Source organism: Dendrobium catenatum, unplaced genomic scaffold (genome assembly GCF_001605985.2).
Source record: "Dendrobium catenatum unplaced genomic scaffold, ASM160598v2 fragScaff_scaffold_726, whole genome shotgun sequence".
Lineage (NCBI taxonomy): Eukaryota > Viridiplantae > Streptophyta > Magnoliopsida > Asparagales > Orchidaceae > Dendrobium > Dendrobium catenatum.
The window spans coordinates 789773-810340 of record NW_021319188.1 but is presented as its reverse complement, the minus strand read 5'-3'; the positions used below and the strand labels follow the sequence as shown (position 1 = coordinate 810340).

Here is a 20568-nt window from a genome sequence, read left to right as displayed (position 1 = left end):
ATCTCTCCACCAACTGATCCAGTTGAGAGTATTGGCGGAGCAGAGTAGGTGCAGGAATAGGTACAGGAGCAGGTGCAGGAGCCTCCGCCTCCTCCTTCTGAGCTTCCCCATCCCCCGAGTGGAGATGAGTACTATGAACAGCGTGAAAGGAATTGTTGTAGTGGAAAGCATATTGGAAGTTTGGTGGAGCAGGATGTTTGAGGTTATATTTTAATTCTAAGACATAAGAAATGATATATCCTATGGCTAGATTTGGCTTCCTCTTATGTCTTGGATTATGAATGATAGTAAGATGCTCGATGTAGCAAAAAATTAAATCAATGGCATTGAATTCTCGATGTGCAAAAATGTAAAAGGTGGTGATTGAAAGAAGTGGGGTGATATTAATGCGATCACCATGTTTTGAAATAATGGAAGTGCGAAGCACATGTTGGACAGTCCTAGCATCTTTGAATAAGCTGCTAGTCTCTTCAATAAGAAAATGAGCATTGGTGTTTCAAAGAAAATAGTTGGTTGCAGCCCAATCATAATCAGGATCAGGATATAGGGTATAGAGTTTATCCCATGTGGTGGAAAGTCGTAAAAGTTCTGCATAATCCTAATATGTGATCTTGACTAGGCGTTAATTCTCATAGGATCCAAAAGAAGTAAAGGTAGAATTTATATGGAGACTAGCAAAGAACTCAAAGAGAAGTTATGATTAAAAGGGACTGTAAGAGTAAGAATGAAGCACAAGGAAGTGTGAGAAAATTAGTCAAGTTTCAGATAAGACAGATGGTTCAGGTTGACAAACTGGGAGATAGTGATTCTGGTCGTCTTGTATCATTGGTAGGTGACTTGATCATCAGCCTCCATGAATCGAGGGTTTAAAGTTACCCTTGAGGAACTCCTAGAAGGGTAGCGGGATCGTTTTCCTCCTACCATGATCAAGAACAACAAAGCAATAGGAAGTATAAGGCTGGTAGAAGAAGAGGGTGTGAGAAAGAATGGCTGGAACCCTTCGAATTTAAAGAATCGACCTATTCATCTAGGCCGATCAAAAAAATTGTCCAGGCCAATCGGGTATATTAATGACGTCAAGGTCGATTGGTCAAAAAAGCAATCGTATCATCTAAGATGATAAGATATCATTTGGGTTGATAAGACATAGGCGATCTTCCTGAGGAGTCAAACCGGACGACAGTTGAAAAAGTATATTATACTAGCCGATTAGGTGGATCGTCCAGGATGATGCCCAATAATGTATAATACCAGCTGAATTTAGAAAAGTTTAAAATATTTCCACGTGTATCTTCCAGGATGAACAAGTGGATCGTACAGGCCGATCATAAATTATTAATCATATCGTTCGAGTTTTAAAGTGTTAAAAATGTATTACCACGTGTATAGGCTTGGCCGAATAGGTTGATAGTTCAGGATAATTTTCCATAAATTGGGCAAAGAGAAAATAACATCGTCCAGGATGAAAGAGAATCGTCCAGGATGATCACAGATGATTGAAGCAGAAGGTGATCAGATCATCCAGGCCGATTAATTCATCATCCAGAATGATAAAGAGGGAAATGGTTAGAATAACTAGCATATGTATTTTTAGAAGTGAATTGAACTGATCATCCAGGACGATATAAATATCATCCAGGATGATGTGAATAAAGTTTAAATCATAGGATGGGTGGAGATGATCTGAGAAATCCCAAAAACACAACAACACCAGAAAGTTAAAAATATGAAAAAGAAAAAAAAAATGAAAAAACAAAAAGTAATAATAATTTTTTTTATTTCAAAAACAAGGTCTAAAATCTCCAAGTGATTGAATTCAGGGACTTGTAAGACGAATGTATTAACATCGATGAAATAAAAAAATGGTAGAATATATGATCCTATTAACCCTAGCTTGGACTTCTCTTAGGGCAAAATCATCTTTTGAAAATAAGAGACCTAACTCAGAACAACTGGTTGGATAAGAAAAAAGATAAGTTCAAAACTTGGTTCCAGAAAAAATATCTTAAAGAATAATATTCCAAAGTGACTTATCATAATCATGAAATTTGAAATCAAGCCTTTGAAAATATTAAGTGACACATGAATTCTTCTAAGATTTAAAGGTTTTGAAAGAGAGGGAAGCTTTTCTTTTTGTGGACTCATTTTATTCCTCTTGTCAATTTGATTGGCGCACTTTGCACATCTTTTGATTTTTGATACACCTTATGTATTTTTTAATTTTTAATTATCATTACGCATCTTTTATTTTGGCGTCATTGGTCACCTTTTTTGTTTATTTTTCCAAGCTATATCTCTTTTCAAAACTCTTAAATATTCTAAGTTGTGAGCATATCTTCTAGTTATTAAAAAAGAAAACATCACTCTTTAATAAAGGGAGGAATAAACCACAAAATAGAATCAAATTCATATGATAAATGCAACAGCAAGATTTCAAAGAACTTGAAAGTGATATAAAGACTTTTGAATATTATATATATAAGGTAGATTACTATAGAAAGATAGAAAAGATCTTAATTGCAAAGTCCAGTTGTTAATTTAAGATAGACTTTTATTTAGAAAAGAAAATTGCATCACTAAAAGAAATTAGAGGGAGGGAAACTGTTACGAATCTATTTTTATTGATTAGAATTTTGATGATAGCAAACATTCATATTTTCTATGACTGTCTTGCCTACTTACTTTTCAGGTCCACAAGATCGAGTGCAACTCAAGCCAGCTCAAGATTGGGTAGATTAAGTCTGAGTCACTTTGTATTTTTTTCCTTTCTTGAGTCTATTTTAAATAATGTGGCTCCTAATACTAAGTAACCTTGCACACACACACCTTGGGAGAATTTCTGACTATTTTCTAGAGTTTACTAATTTTGGTAACTTTGTCCGAGATGATATTCATATCGGCTTGGATGATTGGTTCAAAAATAAAAAACCCTAATAAGGACATCCTTATGAATGCAACCATCATTAAGCACGTCGTCCTGGGAGATTTTTTATTGGCCAGAATAATAGGCTTAAATTAGAAAGAATCAGCCGCCAAATCTATTTAGGTATATCTTATTTTTGTACATCATTCCGGGCATCGGCCTGGCCTATCCAGCATAAATTTTCCTAAATTAATCTTGTATTTAAGGAAAGCAATTAAGATTCGATTACTGATCACATCAACCTGGACGATTGCAGGATCGGCCGGGATGATCCACTTGGCGATTGGACATCGAACAGCTCTTATTCAGGGATATGTTTAGGATAATATTCCATGATTTATACTGATCGGCCAGAATGATATATTATCGTACTGGACGATATGAATAAATTTCTTCTGATCATCCCAAATCATCCTGCTGATTGAGCTTTTTTTGTACTGATTGTACAGGATGATATTAATATCATCCTGGACGATAAAGTCGACAAGTTGTAATTAATGAGCTCATTTTGAGCCCTTCTATTTAAGCTTTGATAAGGTACTTAGTATGTATCTTTGGCAGCCATTGAAGCTTCGTTCTTCTGGAGGAAACTTGAAGAGAGAGCTTAAAAGGGAGAGAGGAAAAGGTGGAGTTTAAGAGAGGGAGAAGATCCTTAAACGGGGTTTGAAGTTAGTATTGAGGGGGTTCCACACGGTAGTTCCGGCAACCTTGCACCTTAGTACCATCGGATTCAAGGCTTATCTTGAGGGAAGTTTTGGGAAGAAGAAAATCTCTTTTGTGTCAAAGGGTCCGACTACACCGCCGCACCGGGGAAGGTGGAAGTGATTTTGTAAGGGCTTCTCCGCCTAACTATGGGGGCTAAAGGAGAGATAGTAAATTAAGTGCAATACTTGGAGGATGTCTCCGAGGAGTGGACGTACGTCAAGATTTGACCAAACCACTATAAATCTAGTGTGTTCTTTCCCTTATTATTTATGTATTTAATTTCTGCACTTTGATTTTCTTTGTGATGAGTCTTAGTTTTGGATGTGATTGTGTTTTTTAGTTTTAATATCTAATTCACCCCATCCCCTCTTGGTTAGCCTTGGGACTTATTAATATGGGCTTAACATCCTTAACGAACTTTCAAGTGGTATCAGAGAAGGATTCATAAAAATAAGTTTGAAAGCTTTTTGAATTTCGATCCATGGCTAATTTTTGTAATCATAATATTACGGAACGTTATTCAATCACCAGACCACCTTTATTTGAAAATATCACTTTTAATTTTTGGAAAATTTGCTTGTCTACATTCTTGTAGTCTATTGATTTTCGAATGTGGCAAATGAAGTTTATTCAAATTGTGACATCATTACATGCTTTAGGTAAAGAGTTTTGAAACTTTGAAAAAGTAAATAAAATTTTACATTGTCTTCTTGATAAGTTTGATGCTAAAGGTGTTGCTATTTGTGAATCAAAAAATTTGAATGAATATTCTATTGATAATTTGATTGGCTCATTGTGTACGAGCAAAGTTTGGGTCAAAAAATTTTTTTTGCAGGTGAAACGATAGTGCTAAAAGTTGAAGACACAGAAAAAAGTGGCTTAGTTGGTGAGGAAAATGATGACTTAACAAGCAAATTGGAAAGCTCGCTAAAATATAACCATCAACAAAAGTGGAATAAAGATAAAAATGATAAGATTGTTAAAATTTCTTCTGATATTATTTACTTATGATGTAGGAAATCTCGACATGAAAAATCAGTGCCCAAATTTGAGAACTCTTCCTGCAAAAGAAAAGGATAAAGCTAAGCAAATTATAAAAATGACAAATAATAAAAAGCAAAAAATATCCTGGGCAGACCTAGCTTCTGAATCATCAAACCAGGGGCAAGATGATGTTTAAACCATTATTTGTGTGCTTTATTTTTTTTTGTTTGCATGTTTTATTCATTTTTGTGTATTTTATATGTTTTTTTTATTCTTTTTTTCTTCTTTTTAGTTAAAATTTTTAATTTTGTCTTTAGTTTTTTCTTTTTATGTAGTATTTTCTCTGATCAACACACACATCACCATCTTTTTAAAAATAATAAAAAAATTATTGAAAATAAATCTAACTCCTATTTTTCTTGAATTCTTATATAAGTTGTGATTGACTTCTCTAAAAATAGTCAAAGGAAGGAAACGAAAGATTTTAACTCTCAATCTCTGTTTCTTAAAAGAGGTTATTCTACTTTTGATTTAAAATTTTCATCATATTATAAATTAGATTTTGAAATTGAACTTTTTCATCTCCCTACATTTATCTATCGCATATGAATCTTTTGCTAGTTATTAAATCTACCTCATAATTTTCTTAATCAAGTAGTTCTTTGTGTTAATAGAATGGCTTTACTTTGATTTTTAAAATTTTAGAAAGGTAGCATATTCAAAGAAGAAAGAAAAAATGGTCAATGACGCCAAATAAAAGAAGTGGCCAATGACGCCAAATCAAAAGATACGCAATGATGCCAATTTTGAAAAGATACATAAAATGTAGCAAAAAGTAAAAGATGCATAAAGTGCGCCAAAAATTGATAAGAGACATAAAATGAACCCACAAAGAGTATGCTTACTTTTTCTGTATTACTTAAAGCTTAAGAAAACCCTTGATATTTTCGATACTTGATCTTAAAAATCATGATTCTTGATTCATCAATTTTTGCATTAATCTTCTATTAGATATGTTTTATAAAATGATTTCTGAAAAATTAGTATTTATTTTTTTAATTTATTCCTTGATTTAGATATTGGATTAAAAAGTTTTTGAGCCTTTAAAAGAACTTTAGCCTATTTTAACAATTTCTGAATTTCTTACCTTACTGGATTATGCGGTGTCAATCCATTCCTTACTAAGTTTTTGAATAAAATACGAGGTAACTTATTCTTTCTTAAAACTTTTTAATGCCCCTTCTCTTTTTGATAATATCAAAGAGGAATGACATATTATTGTATTTATATCTTTTTTTACAAAAATTAAAAATAATAAAATTTTTTTGATTTTCCTTATTTTTTAAAGTTTTATTTTAGTAAGTGGGGGATTTGGACAAAATATTTTCATTTTTACAAAATCAACCAGTAATGTTTTCCATCATCAAAAAGGGGGAGATTGTTGCGGATCTATTTTCATGGATTAGAATTTTGATGATAAAAAATATTCATGATTTTCTACGACCGCCTTGCCTACTAACTTTTCAGGTCCACAAGATTGAGTGCAATTCAAACCAACTCAAGATTGGATAAATTAAGTCTAAGTTAATTTATAAATTTTTCCTTTCTTGAGTCTATTATAAATAATATGGTTCCCGATGCTAAGTAACCATGCACACACACATCTTGTGAGAATTTCTAACTATTTTTTAGTATTTACTGTTTTTGATAACATCGTCTAGGATGATATTTATATCATCCAGGACGATCAGTTTAAAAATAAAAACCCTAATGAGGACATCCTTATTAAGGCAGTCGTCTTTAAGCACATCGTCTTAGATGATTTTGAATCATTCAGGATGATAGGCTCAAATTAAAAAGAATCAGCCGCAAGATCTATTTAGGTATTACTTATTTTTAGACATCATCCCGGGCATCATCTCAGGCATCGGCCTGGCTGATCCAGCATAATTTTTCTTAAATTAATCTGGTATTTAAGGAAAGAAATTAAGATTTGATTACATGATCACATCATCCTAGACGATTTCAGGATCAATCAGGACGATCCACTAGACGATTAGAAATCGGACAGCTCTTATTTAGGGTGATGTTCAGGATGATATTCCTCGATTTGTATTGACTGGATAGGATGATATATTATCATCCTGGATGATATATTATCGTCTTGGATGATATGAAAAAATAACTTCTGATCGTCCCAAATCATCCTAGCTGATTGATCATATTTTGTACTGATCGTACAGGATGATATAAATATCATTGTGGGTGATAAAGTCAGCAAGTTGCAATTAATGAGCTCATTTTGAGCTCTTCTATTTAAGCTTTGACAAGCACTTAGTATGTGTCTTTGGCAGCCTTTGAAGTTTCATTTTTCTGGAGGAAACTTGAAGAGAGAGCTTGAAAGATAGAGAGGAAAGGGTGGAGTTTGAGAGAGGGAGAAGATCCTTGGAGGGGGTTTCATGGGAGTGTGGAGGGGGTTCCACACGGTTGCTCCGGTGAGCTTGTACCTTAGTACCATCAGATTCAAGGCTTATCTTGAGGGAAGTTTTAGGAAGAATAAGATCTCTTTGGTGTCAAAGGGCCTGACTACTTCGCCCCATCGGGGAAGGTGGAAGTGATTTTGTAAGGGCTTCTCCACCTAGCTGTGGGGGCTAAAGCAGAGACACTAAGTTTAATGCAATACATGGAGGGAGCCTCCGAGGTGTGGACGTAAGTAAAGGTTTGACAAAACCACTATAAATCTGGTTTGTTCTTTTCTTTATTAATTTCGCATTTATTTTTCGCACTTTGATTTTCTTTATGGTGAATCTTGGTTTTGGATGTGATTGTGTTCTTTATGGTGCTTCTCCCTTTAACTGATTTAGGGTTGTTTAGACACTGACTACAAAATTCCAAAAACCCAAAAAAAAGACAAAATATAATTTTGAGAGAAAAAAAAAACATTAGAGATGAAAAAATTAAAAAATTAATAAACACAAAAATAAAATAATAATAATCAATATAGATGTAAACATGCAATCCAAAATTTATTAAGCAACAAGTGTATGCAATTATGAACCGCAATCCTCCATTGTCTAAGTATCATATGCTCTCATGAGGTCTTTGGTGAGAGCACAGCTACAAAAATTAAATGTCAGATTTAGGAACCCAAACAGGTTTGGGTCCCTTCTTATGAAAAGAAGAATCTAATATATATTTGTGTTATGCTCTGAATCATGCAATTTGGGTCTCTAAACCCAATGTGTACTATAGTGAATGGTGCAAGTGTGTACAATGTCTCCTAGCATGCCACATGAAAAACATCTAACTCCAAGAAAATGATTTACTAATCTCTTTAGGTTATAATGCCTCTTCCTATGTTTTGGCTTTAGATAAAGTTGTTGAGTCTAGTAAATAGGTTGTTAGACCTAAGTTAATGTCCCAAGACTACCAAGAGGGGGGTTGAATTTATAGTTTAAAAATTTAAACCCTCTTTGAATTTAAGTTGAACCGAAATGAAAAATTTTCTTTTAAGTTTTTCTAGAAAATGTTTTTCAACCACAGAGTTTTTAAAATTAAAAATAAAATGCAGAAATGTAAAAACAGTAAAGTAAATGACACCAGATTTATAGTGGTTCGGTCTATACCAGATCTACATCCACTCCCTAGAGGCGCCCTCTGAATATTGCACTAATACAAATAGTGACTCTCATTTTGCACCCACAGCAAGGCGGAGAAGCCTTTACAAAACACTCTTTCACTACTATCCGGTGCGGTAGAGAACCGTCGTCCTTTTACCCAATCCCCAGTGTTGGCAGAGAACCGTCCGTCCTTTCACACAATCCCCAGTGTTGGCAGAGAACCATCGTCCTTTCATACTCTCCTAGTGTGGGCAGAGAACCCTTCAGCTATTCACACTCATCAAGTGTAGGCAGTGAACCCTTCGGCTGTTCACACTCTCCAAGTGTCGGCAGAGAACCGAATCTCCTTGACAGATCTTCTCACAAGAATCTAGAAGGAAAAGAGTGAAGTCATCCCAATTCACATGTAGAGATTCTTACCTTTGAACTCCAAGTGAAGCCTTCACGCTCCAGTGGTAGGAATCCTCCTTTGAATGCACTCTCACACTTTCTCCTTGGCTATTCTCTTAAGAGGCACGAAGATCAAATGACAAAAAAATATTGGGTGGCAGTCTAATTTGGACTATTTATACAAAAGACAAGAAAAACCGCCCAAAAATTGCAAGTTTTCAATTCTGTACGCAGTGGATCGTCCTGATCGATCGTGGATCGTCCTGGACAATTTTACATAAAATCCTTGAAACGAACCTCTTTGTATATGTGTACAAAATTTTTTCGTACAAGCTGATCGTCCCGTACGAACTAGTTCATCCGGTATGAACGGTTATTACTAGGTAGGTTCCAAAAATTGCAGAAAACCGTTCTAAGTCGGTTAATCGTCTGGACGAAAATCTTATTCGTCTGGTTGAAATTTTTACAGAGAACCGATCGTCCTGGACGATATTTAATTTCGTCTGGATAAAAAATTTACAGAGAATAGATCGTCATGTACGATAATTTAATTTCGTCTGGACAAAAATCTTACAGAGACCAGATCGTCCTGTATAATATTTAATTTCATCAGGACGAAAATTTTATAGAGATCAAATCGTCATGTACGACAAATTAATTTCGTCTGGACGAAAATCTTACAGAAAACAAATCGTCCCGGACGATATTTAAATTCGTCCTGAACGAATAGGACTTGAAAATTTTTTCAAGCCAGTTCTTATTCGTTCTATGTGCTCAATAGGAGATAACTGTCTGATCGTCCCGTATGAACTGATATCATCCTGTAAGATCAGTATAAATTTTATATGATCTCCTTTTGTGTGTGTGTATATTTTTATTCACTCAAATTACAATCACTCCCTTTCAAATTTATTTCAAAGAAAAGTACAAGCTTCAAATTCACAAAGTATCTCATGCTGAATTTGATTTGAAGACTTCGTAGTCTTGAGTTCAATTTTCCTGAAATGTTAGTACACACAAGAGCAAATACAAATCTTCTAAAATTGTTAGGAGATAACTACCGGGTCAACCCGAACCCGACCCGGTTTTGCAAACGGGTTGGTTTTCCAGACCTAAACCCGACCCGCTTCGGGTTATGGTCAACCCAAACCCGAAATTTTCGGGTCGGGTTTTCAGGTCGGGTCCAATATTGACAGGTCTAAGTTGACGTAGGAGGTGGCGAGAAGACGCATGTGTATTTAAAATGCAATTTTTTGTGAGAAAGTGGTGAAGGGCGGAGTAACCCGCATGAATGATCACTTATCATGCTCTCATAAGAACGTAGCACCGTGTGCAAAAGTGTCGGACAAGGTGAATGATGAAATTATTGCTTACATGAAGAAAAGTACCACGATAAAACACTTACAACAGGAGCAATTTTTGATGAATGGGTCGAACACAATGCTTACTTAGGGAGCGAGAGTGGAAAGGGCTCTACCTCCACTATACATAATAGATTGGAGAAGAAGATTCCCTTGAAGACCCATTTAGTGATGAAATATGATTGGATTTTATATGTTCCTTCTTAATTGTACTTTGGGAGCTCTGATAGACTTTAATTTTGTGGTTTTGTACTTTGGAATATGCTTTTATTGCATCTATTTTCTTAATTTCCACTAATTCCACATGTCATTTAGATGTTTTTATTGTATGATAGAATCTTGCTATTATTTACCTGCTAAAACCCTTAAATTCTCATTTACGCAATTCTGCGTCCATGATGCTTATGCCTCAGACCGCCTCGAGGCTTACGCCTCGCCTCACGGACGAAAACCGCCTCGAGGCTTATTTACGTAATTTTAAACCTTGGCTTGGACTGAGTAGAGATAAACCATATTTGATATTCGATTATTTTTAATATGTAATATGATGGTAAATATATTATTCACACTGGAAAAAAATCATTTTGTGTGACTTCTCTAATTTGAATGATTTCAATTCAAGTTGACTCAACTTGAATGCATTTATTCCTAATCTTGTTCGAGCTGAGTGAGAATAAAAAATTTTGATTATGAGTTGAGCCAAACTAAGCTAAAACTAGATTTGATATCATTCCGTTGTACTCTTAGTGAACTTATCTAGTTTTATTTAATGTTTGATTCCTGTAGATGCCATTTGGGAATTAAATATGGTTTTAGTTATATTGACTGCAAGGCATTCTGTCTTAGTCTGGAATATATTTCCTCTATTATAATTTTATAATTTTTTTGCCAGGAGGACTGGCTAGGAGAAGATGTGAGTGCAGATCATTAGGCATTCCAGCTATGAACTTTCTTTGTTAGCAAGTTAAGGTTTTCAAAGAGGAGGTAATGGAGGAAGGAGTGGTAGGTGAGTGTGTGCCTTTAGCTGGTTTGTCTACATAGGTTGACGAAACGGATCAGTCAACTAGTTATATTAACCAACCTTCTAGTTTTAATCAATCTCTTTGTTTGACAATGCCCCAATCAACCAAAATAATTGGTAGGTTTGTTTTTGGTTTGAGCATTTAAAGCTAGCAAGTTGTATAAAATGCTTGGTCTATGTATAGAAAATGCAGCCAAATCATATCTTTTATGATTTAAGGAACAAGATATGTTGGGATAAATAAGCGTGTTGTTATGTTAGGTAGAGTTTGATTTTTTTAGGCGATAGTTGAAAGTTGGTTGTATGAGATTTCAAAATTTCAATTAAAATAATTTCAGAAGTTTTGCACTAATCGGAGTATTACCAAACCCTAACACCATATCAATGTGCATTCTAGCTAGGGCTATCAAAACCAGGTCACGGGTCGGGTTCGGGCCCAACCCAAAATTGACCCGAACCCGACCCGTTTTTGCAAACGGGTCGGTTTTCCAAAACCGAACCCGACCCGCTTCGGGTCCGGGTCAACCCGAACACGACCCGATTCAGGTATATTTTATTAAATTTTTTTATTTAATTCAATTTATTTAAATCTAAATCAAATTAAGGTAAGATTTACTTTAATTAATTTAAAATAATTCAAGATTAATTTAATTTTAGCAATAATGTTTATAATTTTTTGAAATATCATTTACTTATTTCATAAAAATCCATTAAAACCCTCCTAAATTAATTAAAAACGGGTCAAACCGGGTTGATTTCGGGTTTCCGGGTCAACCCGAACCCAACCCGGTTTTACAAACGGGTCAAAATACCTATCCCGAACCCGAAATTTTCGGATCGGGTTTTCGGGTCGGGTCAAATATTGACACCCCTAATTCTAGCTTCCAAACAGGGCAGATCATATAACCTTAGAAACCATGCCACTCTTGCCTGAGCCTTTTGACCGAGCACTCTAATGTTCTAGTTGAATGTGCTTATCACAAGCGTTAATAAGACTTTCAGCATTGAATGAGTAGCTACATGTATGAATATGTGATGGATTTGTTACGGTGCTTGTAACTCATCGTTCTCCTTTAGTTGTAAATGCTTTATGGGTTCTTTAGAATATGCTTTCCCTCAATCATGGCTTGTAAAAGTTAATTTTCCTATATTTTGAGGACATCGACTTTGCTCTTAGTATTGGCTTTTCTATTGTCTTTTCTTGCTTGGATTTTCTTGCTTGATGTTATCTCTGCTATCGTGATCGACTTTATTATGGTTCTATTAGTTTTCAAACCTGACTAAATCTATGATCTGATGCAACTGTTGCATGACAGGAACAAATTAAACAGGTTTCAGCTGACGGTGAACAATTGCTAGAGATGGCACTTGACCAATATGATGGAGACTTGTGTGAGCCAGACAGGAGGAAGGTTTTACTTCCAGCAGATCATATATCATTGATTTTCTTGACATGACTATCTTTCCTTCAGCTTTGTCATGCAATAAGTTTGATTTTATATAGCCTAAAAAGATGCTAAACTTCTCATCATTTTCAGTTCAAAATTTTGCAGGCTTTGTCACTGTTGTCACATGCTATTGAATCAGATCCCTCTTCAGTGGTCTTATGGGTTGTCTTTCTCCACATTTATTATAGAAAGGAGAAGGCTATAGGGAAGGATGACATGTTCTTACATGCAGTAAGCTTCTGGCGGCTTCTATTTTAACTTGTTATAGTTCTGTTGAGCCAATAGCCTATCTGGATTAAAAATAATAATAATAAGAAAAATGCCTTTTTATTGTAGTCATTGACAAGGTTGTAAAAATCGGACCGGACAACTAACCGGAAGAAGGAGAGGTTCACAGTTTGACCGGTTTGACTGGTCTAATCGGGGTCGAGCCGGATGACATAATAAATAATAATATTTTTAAAATTTAATAAAATTAATATAATAATGATGTTATCATTCCAAATATATGAAAAAAAAATAAACGAAATAAAAAATTATGAAATATAAAACTTACATAATTACTTTAAAAATTTATTTTTTAAATCTCACATAAGAGTATAAAGACCCCATGCATCTTAATTTTAATAATTTGCACTCATAATAATATGATAATTTTAAATTTAAATATTTTTCAATTTTTAAATTTGATTTTTAATCTAAATTTAATTTATATATAACCATATAATTTAATATAAATTATTACTTATTTATATTACATATTTAGATATAATTTTTAAATTTAACTGTTTGGTTGGTGTCTATGAACTTTTGCTGCTTGATATTCTATATTTTTGTAAATGTTTGTGGATAACTTATAAAGCGATTTGTGCTAATATTTATTTATTTATTTTAAAAGTTGCATATTGCATTTATTAAAAGCTCAAAAAGAGTACTAAATGGTATGGAGACCTCTCATTGCCTCTATAATGGTTTCCATGTTGTTAGGCTTTTGATTTTTGTTTCCTCCTCCTAGAGACAAGAATAAATGGCCCGTACTCTCTATATCTATGCTGCTTGGGTTTTGCTGAGTTGAGGGGCTTGCAATGTGGGACGGGCTTCTAGCTTTGGATGGCTAGTGATTTGCATGTTGGATAGAGCTAGGGGCGGGCCTTGTGGGGGAGGTGTGCTGCTAATTAGAGTGATCCTTGAAGCTGAATTTAGCTGCTAACCTCTGCAAGTTGCATATGCTTGGAGTCCCTATCCTGTTCTTCCTCACTAGAGGACTTTTGTGAGCTGTGGTTTCTTGTTGCGTGCTGCAACTGAGTGTGCGAGGCACCATGTGGATGCATCCTGTTTGGCTTATGCTGAGCTTTGGCCGGGCATTGCTCCACCTTGTGACCAAGGTGCCCACATTGAAAACAAATGTGAGAGAGCCCCTCAGATTCTATTTTCTGAAAAATGACTTCCCATTTTATTCCTTTTATCCAAATCCTCAACAACAATTTTTGCGTCAAGCTGTGTGCACTCAAGCTCTCGCATAAGATTTTCTACCACATGAACTAGTTTGCTTATTCATTTGATGGGGGTTTACGGTGAGCTAGTATGTGACTTGCTGAGTTTAAAATATGTTTTAAGTTTTATTTTATATGAAATTAATAAAAGTGTGCAAGTATACTTATCAAGTCAAGTAATAAAGTGATATGGTAGAATGTCGAATCCACGAGGAAGTGTTCTGCTTAAATGCAATTTAATTACTACTGCTCACTTCAAATGCACAACTTGTCCTACCGAAAATAAAAATGATATTTTGAAGTTTTTGTCAATAAAAGGAAAAAAAACTTGCAAGTAGATTTCGATACTAATAAATGTAAATAACATAGTTTTAGACTAATAAATGTAAATAACATAGTTTTCCTAATAAAATTTTTTGATTTTAGATGTGGATTAGAGCATATGCTTCCCTAGATTTCTCTCAAGGTTTATGACGCTCCTACATTTTTACCATCTCCATAAAACTTAGAATATTCAAACATCTTTTGTCTATGCATGCCAACATTCTATTTTAATAATCATAATTATATTAGCATTCTTCCACCGAGGCTACACATCACACTAGATTTTAACTACATATGATCATTGTATGCATTAAATGAAGAACGAGAAATATTGAAAGCATCAATTTATCATTCAAGGCACAAGTCTACATCACTAGTTACTATGTTTTTTTCATCATCAACTCAAAACTAGAGAATTAGCCAGACATGAAAGATACAACAAACAAACTCATATTCATTTCATTCATTAGAAGAAAAGGTAAAAGAGAAATAATAAGAAAATTATCATCAGATGATCTTTTCCACACTCCTTCAACCACTGAGTTGCTTACACAAACATGCTAAGATCTCCACAATGCAAAGTATCTAACACTTCCCTAGCCTCCCTTAGACTTTACTCTAAGGGGCACTAATGAAAAACTTAAAATTATAGAATTTCACTTAAGTGACAGAACTCCCTAAACAACAAAACTGAAAAACTATTTATAGGAAGTACAAGGACAGAGCTCGACAAAGTGGCACTGTGGCAGTAAAAATGAACTAGTGCATCAACGTTGTAATGTTGGCTTTCCTGCGGCATTGGCTAACCTGACACGATTAATAATTGAAATAGTGCGTCCTTTGACTGAGTTAGCACGGCTCCTCGCGTTGGCAACTGCTTCGTTGCGGCGCTCCCGAATTTTGAGTGTCGTGGCATTGAAATATGATTTTTGGCGCTAAGGCGTTGCAAAGCTTGGCACTTCGGCACTCATTTTCCCAAGGAATATGCTGTGCTAAATTTGGGTTAAACGATGTTGTGTCGCGTTGTGACGCTGACCTAGTGACACTGCGGTGCTTGAAAACAGAGAACTCGACATTGCAATGTTTGAATATGGCATCGGGGTGCTGTGAAATCGAATGCTAAGATGCTTCTGATGATAGCGATGTGGCACTGTTCAACACTAATAGTTTTTGGCTTTTTTTGTACATTTCCTTCACAAACACCATTAAAACAATACATTTTCACTAAATTTAAATACAATACACAATTTACACTTAACATCATCCATAATGACTCCACCAATCATCGCAACCATTTGAGTAATGTCGATGAGTCCCAGTACATAAGTAGTAGTTGTGAAAGTTAGATCCAAATTGGGGAAAACAAGCCTTGCATTGAATTTGATGAAAATGAATGTAACCATCGATCCAATCCAATGATGCTTCTTGCCACTATCCACGGTCCACCTCGAAGGATTGCGTCTCTCTCTTCCAATCTTTGAAAAGGTAAATAAAATAGTTTGAGGCAACTATGATAAACTAAAAATCACCCGATTGGGAAGCTTTGAAAAGGCAAATAAAATAGTTCGAGGCAACTATGATCAACTAAAAATCACCCGATTGTGAACAGCTCCGTATGAGCGCATTATGCACTATAGAATGGGGAATGTGTTTGCCTAGTAACTTGTCAACCAAGGTTTTATCCAATTTGGAGATATTTTGTCGAACCGAGGTCCACATCGAGATTCATTGAGACTCCATCTTCTGCAAGCACATCGGCCCTACAAACCTTATCAAACTGGGTGTAAACTAGCTTCTTCCCAGCAAACGGTCTATAATATTTATTTTTTGTAGACACCTTCTGCTTCTTTAACCAAATGATTAGCTATAGTAAAGCTAAAGTCCTATATGGTCCCGAAATGTTATTCATGCATTTTGATTTCTTATTTTTGGTTGCTCTAACTCTTTGATTATGTGCATTTGTTAAATACATTGTTGATGATCACCATGTGATTTTCTTTTACTACAACAACAACAATAACAACATCAAATCTTTATCCCACTACATGAGGTCGGCTACATGAGTCTTTTTTCTCCATTGTATCTTATTAAGAGTCAAATTCTCATTTAAATCTAATAAAGAAAGATTATTTCTAATATTTTCTAACCAAGTCTAAGAGAAATTTATGTTTCTTAACTATGCTTGTTTTAGCAGTTAGGGAAAATGTTTCAAGATAATTAATCCTATATATTTGAGTGTAGCCTTTGAACATTAATGTGGCTTTATGCCGTTCTAGTGAACCATCATATTTGTATCATATAGTAAAAACCTACTTATGTCCTACTAGTTTATATCTTTTTGGTGGCTTCACTATTTCTCTTGTTTAATATTTTTGAAGGGCTTTTATTTTTTCCTTCATAGCATTATTCCTATTCACATTATATAAAGTCTAGAGGTATATTTAGGGATATAAATAGTATACAAACTAGTAATAAGGTATCGATGATGTGAGTATATTACATATTATTTCATATTTTTTATTAATTTAATTATTTAATTCTAGACTTATGCCTTAGAATGCTCAAAGCTCATGCCTCGCCTTACATGAAGAGAACAACTTAATACTTGATTGTGTGATTACAAAGCTTAGTTAAATGAATATTTTGAAGCTCTTTTGTTAGATTTCTATTGCATCCCTCAATTCCAGAAGACCCGATACCAAGAGTATGTGGGTCTTATTATTATTATTGTTACATATAGAGAAAAATTATGGTTCTACCAAAAAAATAAAGATGGAAAGAAATGCGGCAATATAGATATGAAGGTTGCTTCAATGGGAAATAATGCAACGATGAAGGCTGCAATAATTTATGGCTAAGTATTGATGAAGGCTGCATCTATAGAAAAATATGAGAAAATAAAGATGGTGCAACGATGTAGGTTGGTGGATTGTGGGAATGCAGTGATGAAGGTTGTGATAGAGAAAAATGTTCGGGCTCTAATTTCATGGCATGAATGAGAGAGACTTAGTTGAGTATTTTATTTCAACATTTATGTTGTGTTTATAGCAATGTTTAAAATTGCGTATTCGGGTATTGAGGCGTTTTTCATTCGTGAGGCGAGGCGTAAGTCTCAAGGCGTTTTGAGGCGTAAGCCTCAAAATCAAAAGATTGCGTAAACATAAAATGATAAATTTTTTATATACTAATGAGTGAATAATATAAAACATAAAAAAGCATAAGATATGAATTGAAATCAAAATATCCCAATAATAAGACAACATGAAATATAGTTCAACTCAAAATTCTATCTTTCCCACATCCCATTATTCTTTTCATTAACATATAATTCCAATTTCCAAAAACAAATAGCAATGACATGTCACATAAGAACTCACAAGTCATCAACACTGTCATCACTAAGGGGTTCTTTATTTGAATCATCATTATGATAAACTGTTCTCTCCCCTTCCTCCTCTCCTATAGAGTCCAATGTTGGGCATTTACTTCAAGATTTATGTAAGTTTTAATATATATAGCGTGAGGCGAGGCGGGCCTCAAGGCTTGCCTCAACCAAGTTGAGGCGCAAGCCTCATAACAAAAACTCGAGGCGTAAGCATTGAGGCGTTTTTTACTGAAATTGCGTAAGTATTATATGGAAGCAGCAGAAAGAAAATTAGTATTTTTCTCTAAGAATGGTAGTTTTCCTTTCTGCGAATGCTACTCCTTATGGTGGAAAGTGTCCATTCCCTGTTCGGTTTTCGAAGTGCCTTTATGGTTCTTGATCAGGACTTCTCAGTATTTCATGTTTCTCATTTCATGATCCATTAAGCAACTTACATTAGTAAATCATTTGAACTTCACTTTGGACTGATAAATTTCATTTTCTGATGGATCTATTGATTCATGCATTCCCTTTTTTGTTTTCTCAACTCTGGTATCAATTCATTCTGCTTTTCTGTAAGCTGTTGGTATTATTGCATTTGATTTGTATTGTTATGATTCTTTGTTCGCTTTTAGGTGCGGTACAACAAAGATTCTTATGAGCTGTGGCTTCTTTATATTAACAGTCGAATGCTGTGTGAGGATCGTTTGAATGCATATGATGGAGTACTTAATGTATTATGCCACATAGGAGGTCGAGATGGGAAGGATTTAAGTCCTTACATCTTGGATATCTTTTTGCAGATGATTGATTTCTTATGTATGTCTGGGAATGTTGATAAGGTTATTATTAGAATATGTGGACTTCTGCCTTCTAATGAGTTTGAAGAGTGCAGTGGCAATCCACTTAGAGACATCTGCACTTGCTTGACTGTGCCGGACCGATGCTTATTCTGGATTTCTTGTATATACTTCATAGTTTATGAGAAGCTTCCGCATGCCACCGTGCAACAGTTTGAGTTTGCAAAAAGTCTGCCGTTTGGATTGGACTGGCCATCTGCTCAACTGACATCTGATAGGAAAGCCCTTGCTCTAGAAGTTATGAAATTAGCGGCGGCTGAGATGGCTTCATACTTGGATGACAATCCTAATGAAATCGATGAAGCTTCTTCTCAATCCATGCATTTTCTTGCTGTGAGCCATGTCAAATGCGTAGCAGCTCTTCTCGGCTTTCCTGGTTATACAGAATTGTTGGATAAGTACTTAAAATTGTATCCGTCTTGTATCGAGCTTGTTCTGATGGCCGTTCGTTCTCGACGAAATTGTGTGACTGATTCAGAATTCGTAGCATTTGAAGAGGCTCTTTACCACTGGCCAAAAGAAACGCCTGGTATCCAATGCCTATGGAATCAATATGTTGAGTATGCTTTAACAAATGATAGAATTGACTTAGCTGAAAAAGCTATGGCTCGGTGGTACCAGGATTTTCCAAAATTCAGGGATTTTAGTAGCTTCTGCGCACTGGAAACTGAAATTTCTTTTGACTCATCCTCGCATATAAATTCTACCGGCGCGGTTCAATTGAAGACAAAAGATGATGCTTTTGGCTTTCTTAATCTGTTTCTTTATTGTATGCTGCAGAAGAGTGCTGTAGATGCTTGCTGTGCTATTGATAAATCATTGGAGCTTGCTGCTCCTGAGGATTACAATCACTTTGTAATGGAGCATGCTTTATTCATGGCATCAACTAATATTGAATCACAGAAGCATTTTCCATTAAGAACCTTATCTTCCCTTATAAATCGATATTTGGTCGATTTCCGGTCGAGCCTTCACTTAGAGCCACTGTCAAGAAGGTTCATTAGAACCATCAAGAACCCTAGAATCCAGCAGATGGTTAATAACATTTTGGGCCCTGTTTCCATGACATCTACTCTAATCAATTCTGTTCTAAAAGTATGTTATGGCCCATCTCTTCTACCAGAAAACTTCAATGACATTAAAGAAGCATTTAGTTTTGTAGAATTTCTGATGGAAATAACGCCAACAAACTATGAGTTAGCTTTATCAGTATATCGAATTTGTAGCCGAAGCTTCAATTCAGTGAAGTTCTGGGCAGGCACTCTATTGATTAATTCCATCTTCCAGTCTGCTCCTGCTGCACCAGAGCATGTATGGTTAGAAGCTGCAGAAGTTTTGAAAACTTCAGAAAGCTTAGAAATCAACCTCAGGTTCCATAAACAAGCCATTTCAGTCTATCCTTTCTCTGTCAAACTTTGGCAATCTTATGCAAATCTATATTCTTCTGCTGGTGAAACTAGCGAAATCATTGAAGCTGCACAAGAAAGAGGTATTGATTTGAACAGCTTTCTGAACTAGTTATGATTTTTCTGCTAATGTCTTCTTTAACCTGTATAAGATTAGGCCCAACAAAAAGAAGGATTTTTTTTTTTTTTGCTTCTGTTAATGGTAGAAGAAAGGATCCTTGAAGATCAATCCTTGGAGCATAAATTTCTTTTAGAACAGAACGTAGAAATTGTTGCTTTGTCAAAAAGGTTCACTGAAACTTCATGTGTATATACAATTGGTAGTATGTAAATGATTCTCTTATTTTTTTTAATGAAAGTGAATTTTTGGCCAATGGATTGATGTTTCATGTTTTTTTGGGCCTTCAACTTTAACTATCATATTCGTAGTCTTAGGCTTCGTTTGGGAGACTTTCTTCTTGCTTTTGGTAGGCAAGCTAAGTTTTGAATTAGATAGAAATGATCTTGGAATGAATGCTTGATCATTGGGAAACTTTTAGAGAACTTTCTAGAATGTTTGGATGGAAACTATTAAAGAACTTTCTAGAATGCATGGATCATTAAGAATTCTTTGTCGTTCTTTTGTTTGTCCAACAAAAATATATTCTAGATGAATTTGTTGACTTGTTA

The 20568-nt window shown here is 34.9% G+C and overlaps 1 protein-coding gene across 1 annotated transcript; it reads left to right on the top strand.

Annotated features, from left to right (window-relative positions):
• Nucleotides 1-12299: 12299 nt before the first annotated feature.
• Nucleotides 12300-20273, top strand: LOC110098037. Its single transcript, XM_020824738.2, has 3 exons — nucleotides 12300-12416; nucleotides 12558-12683; nucleotides 18269-20273. The coding sequence occupies exons 1-3, from the start codon at nucleotides 12366-12368 to the stop codon at nucleotides 20009-20011; spliced, it is 1920 nt and encodes a 639-aa protein (XP_020680397.1). The 5' UTR covers nucleotides 12300-12365; the 3' UTR covers nucleotides 20012-20273.
• Nucleotides 20274-20568: the final 295 nt, after the last annotated feature.

Excerpts from the sequence above, each read along its gene's own strand:
- LOC110098037 (XM_020824738.2), top strand. The coding sequence starts at position 12,366 with ATGGCACTTGACCAATATGATGGAGACTTGTGTGAGCCAGACAGGAGG. Across the intron at positions 12,417-12,557 it reads GTGAGCCAGACAGGAGGAAG|GCTTTGTCACTGTTGTCACA; the intron begins GTTTTACTTCCA and ends AAAATTTTGCAG. Across the intron at positions 12,684-18,268 it reads ATGACATGTTCTTACATGCA|GTGCGGTACAACAAAGATTC; the intron begins GTAAGCTTCTGG and ends GTTCGCTTTTAG.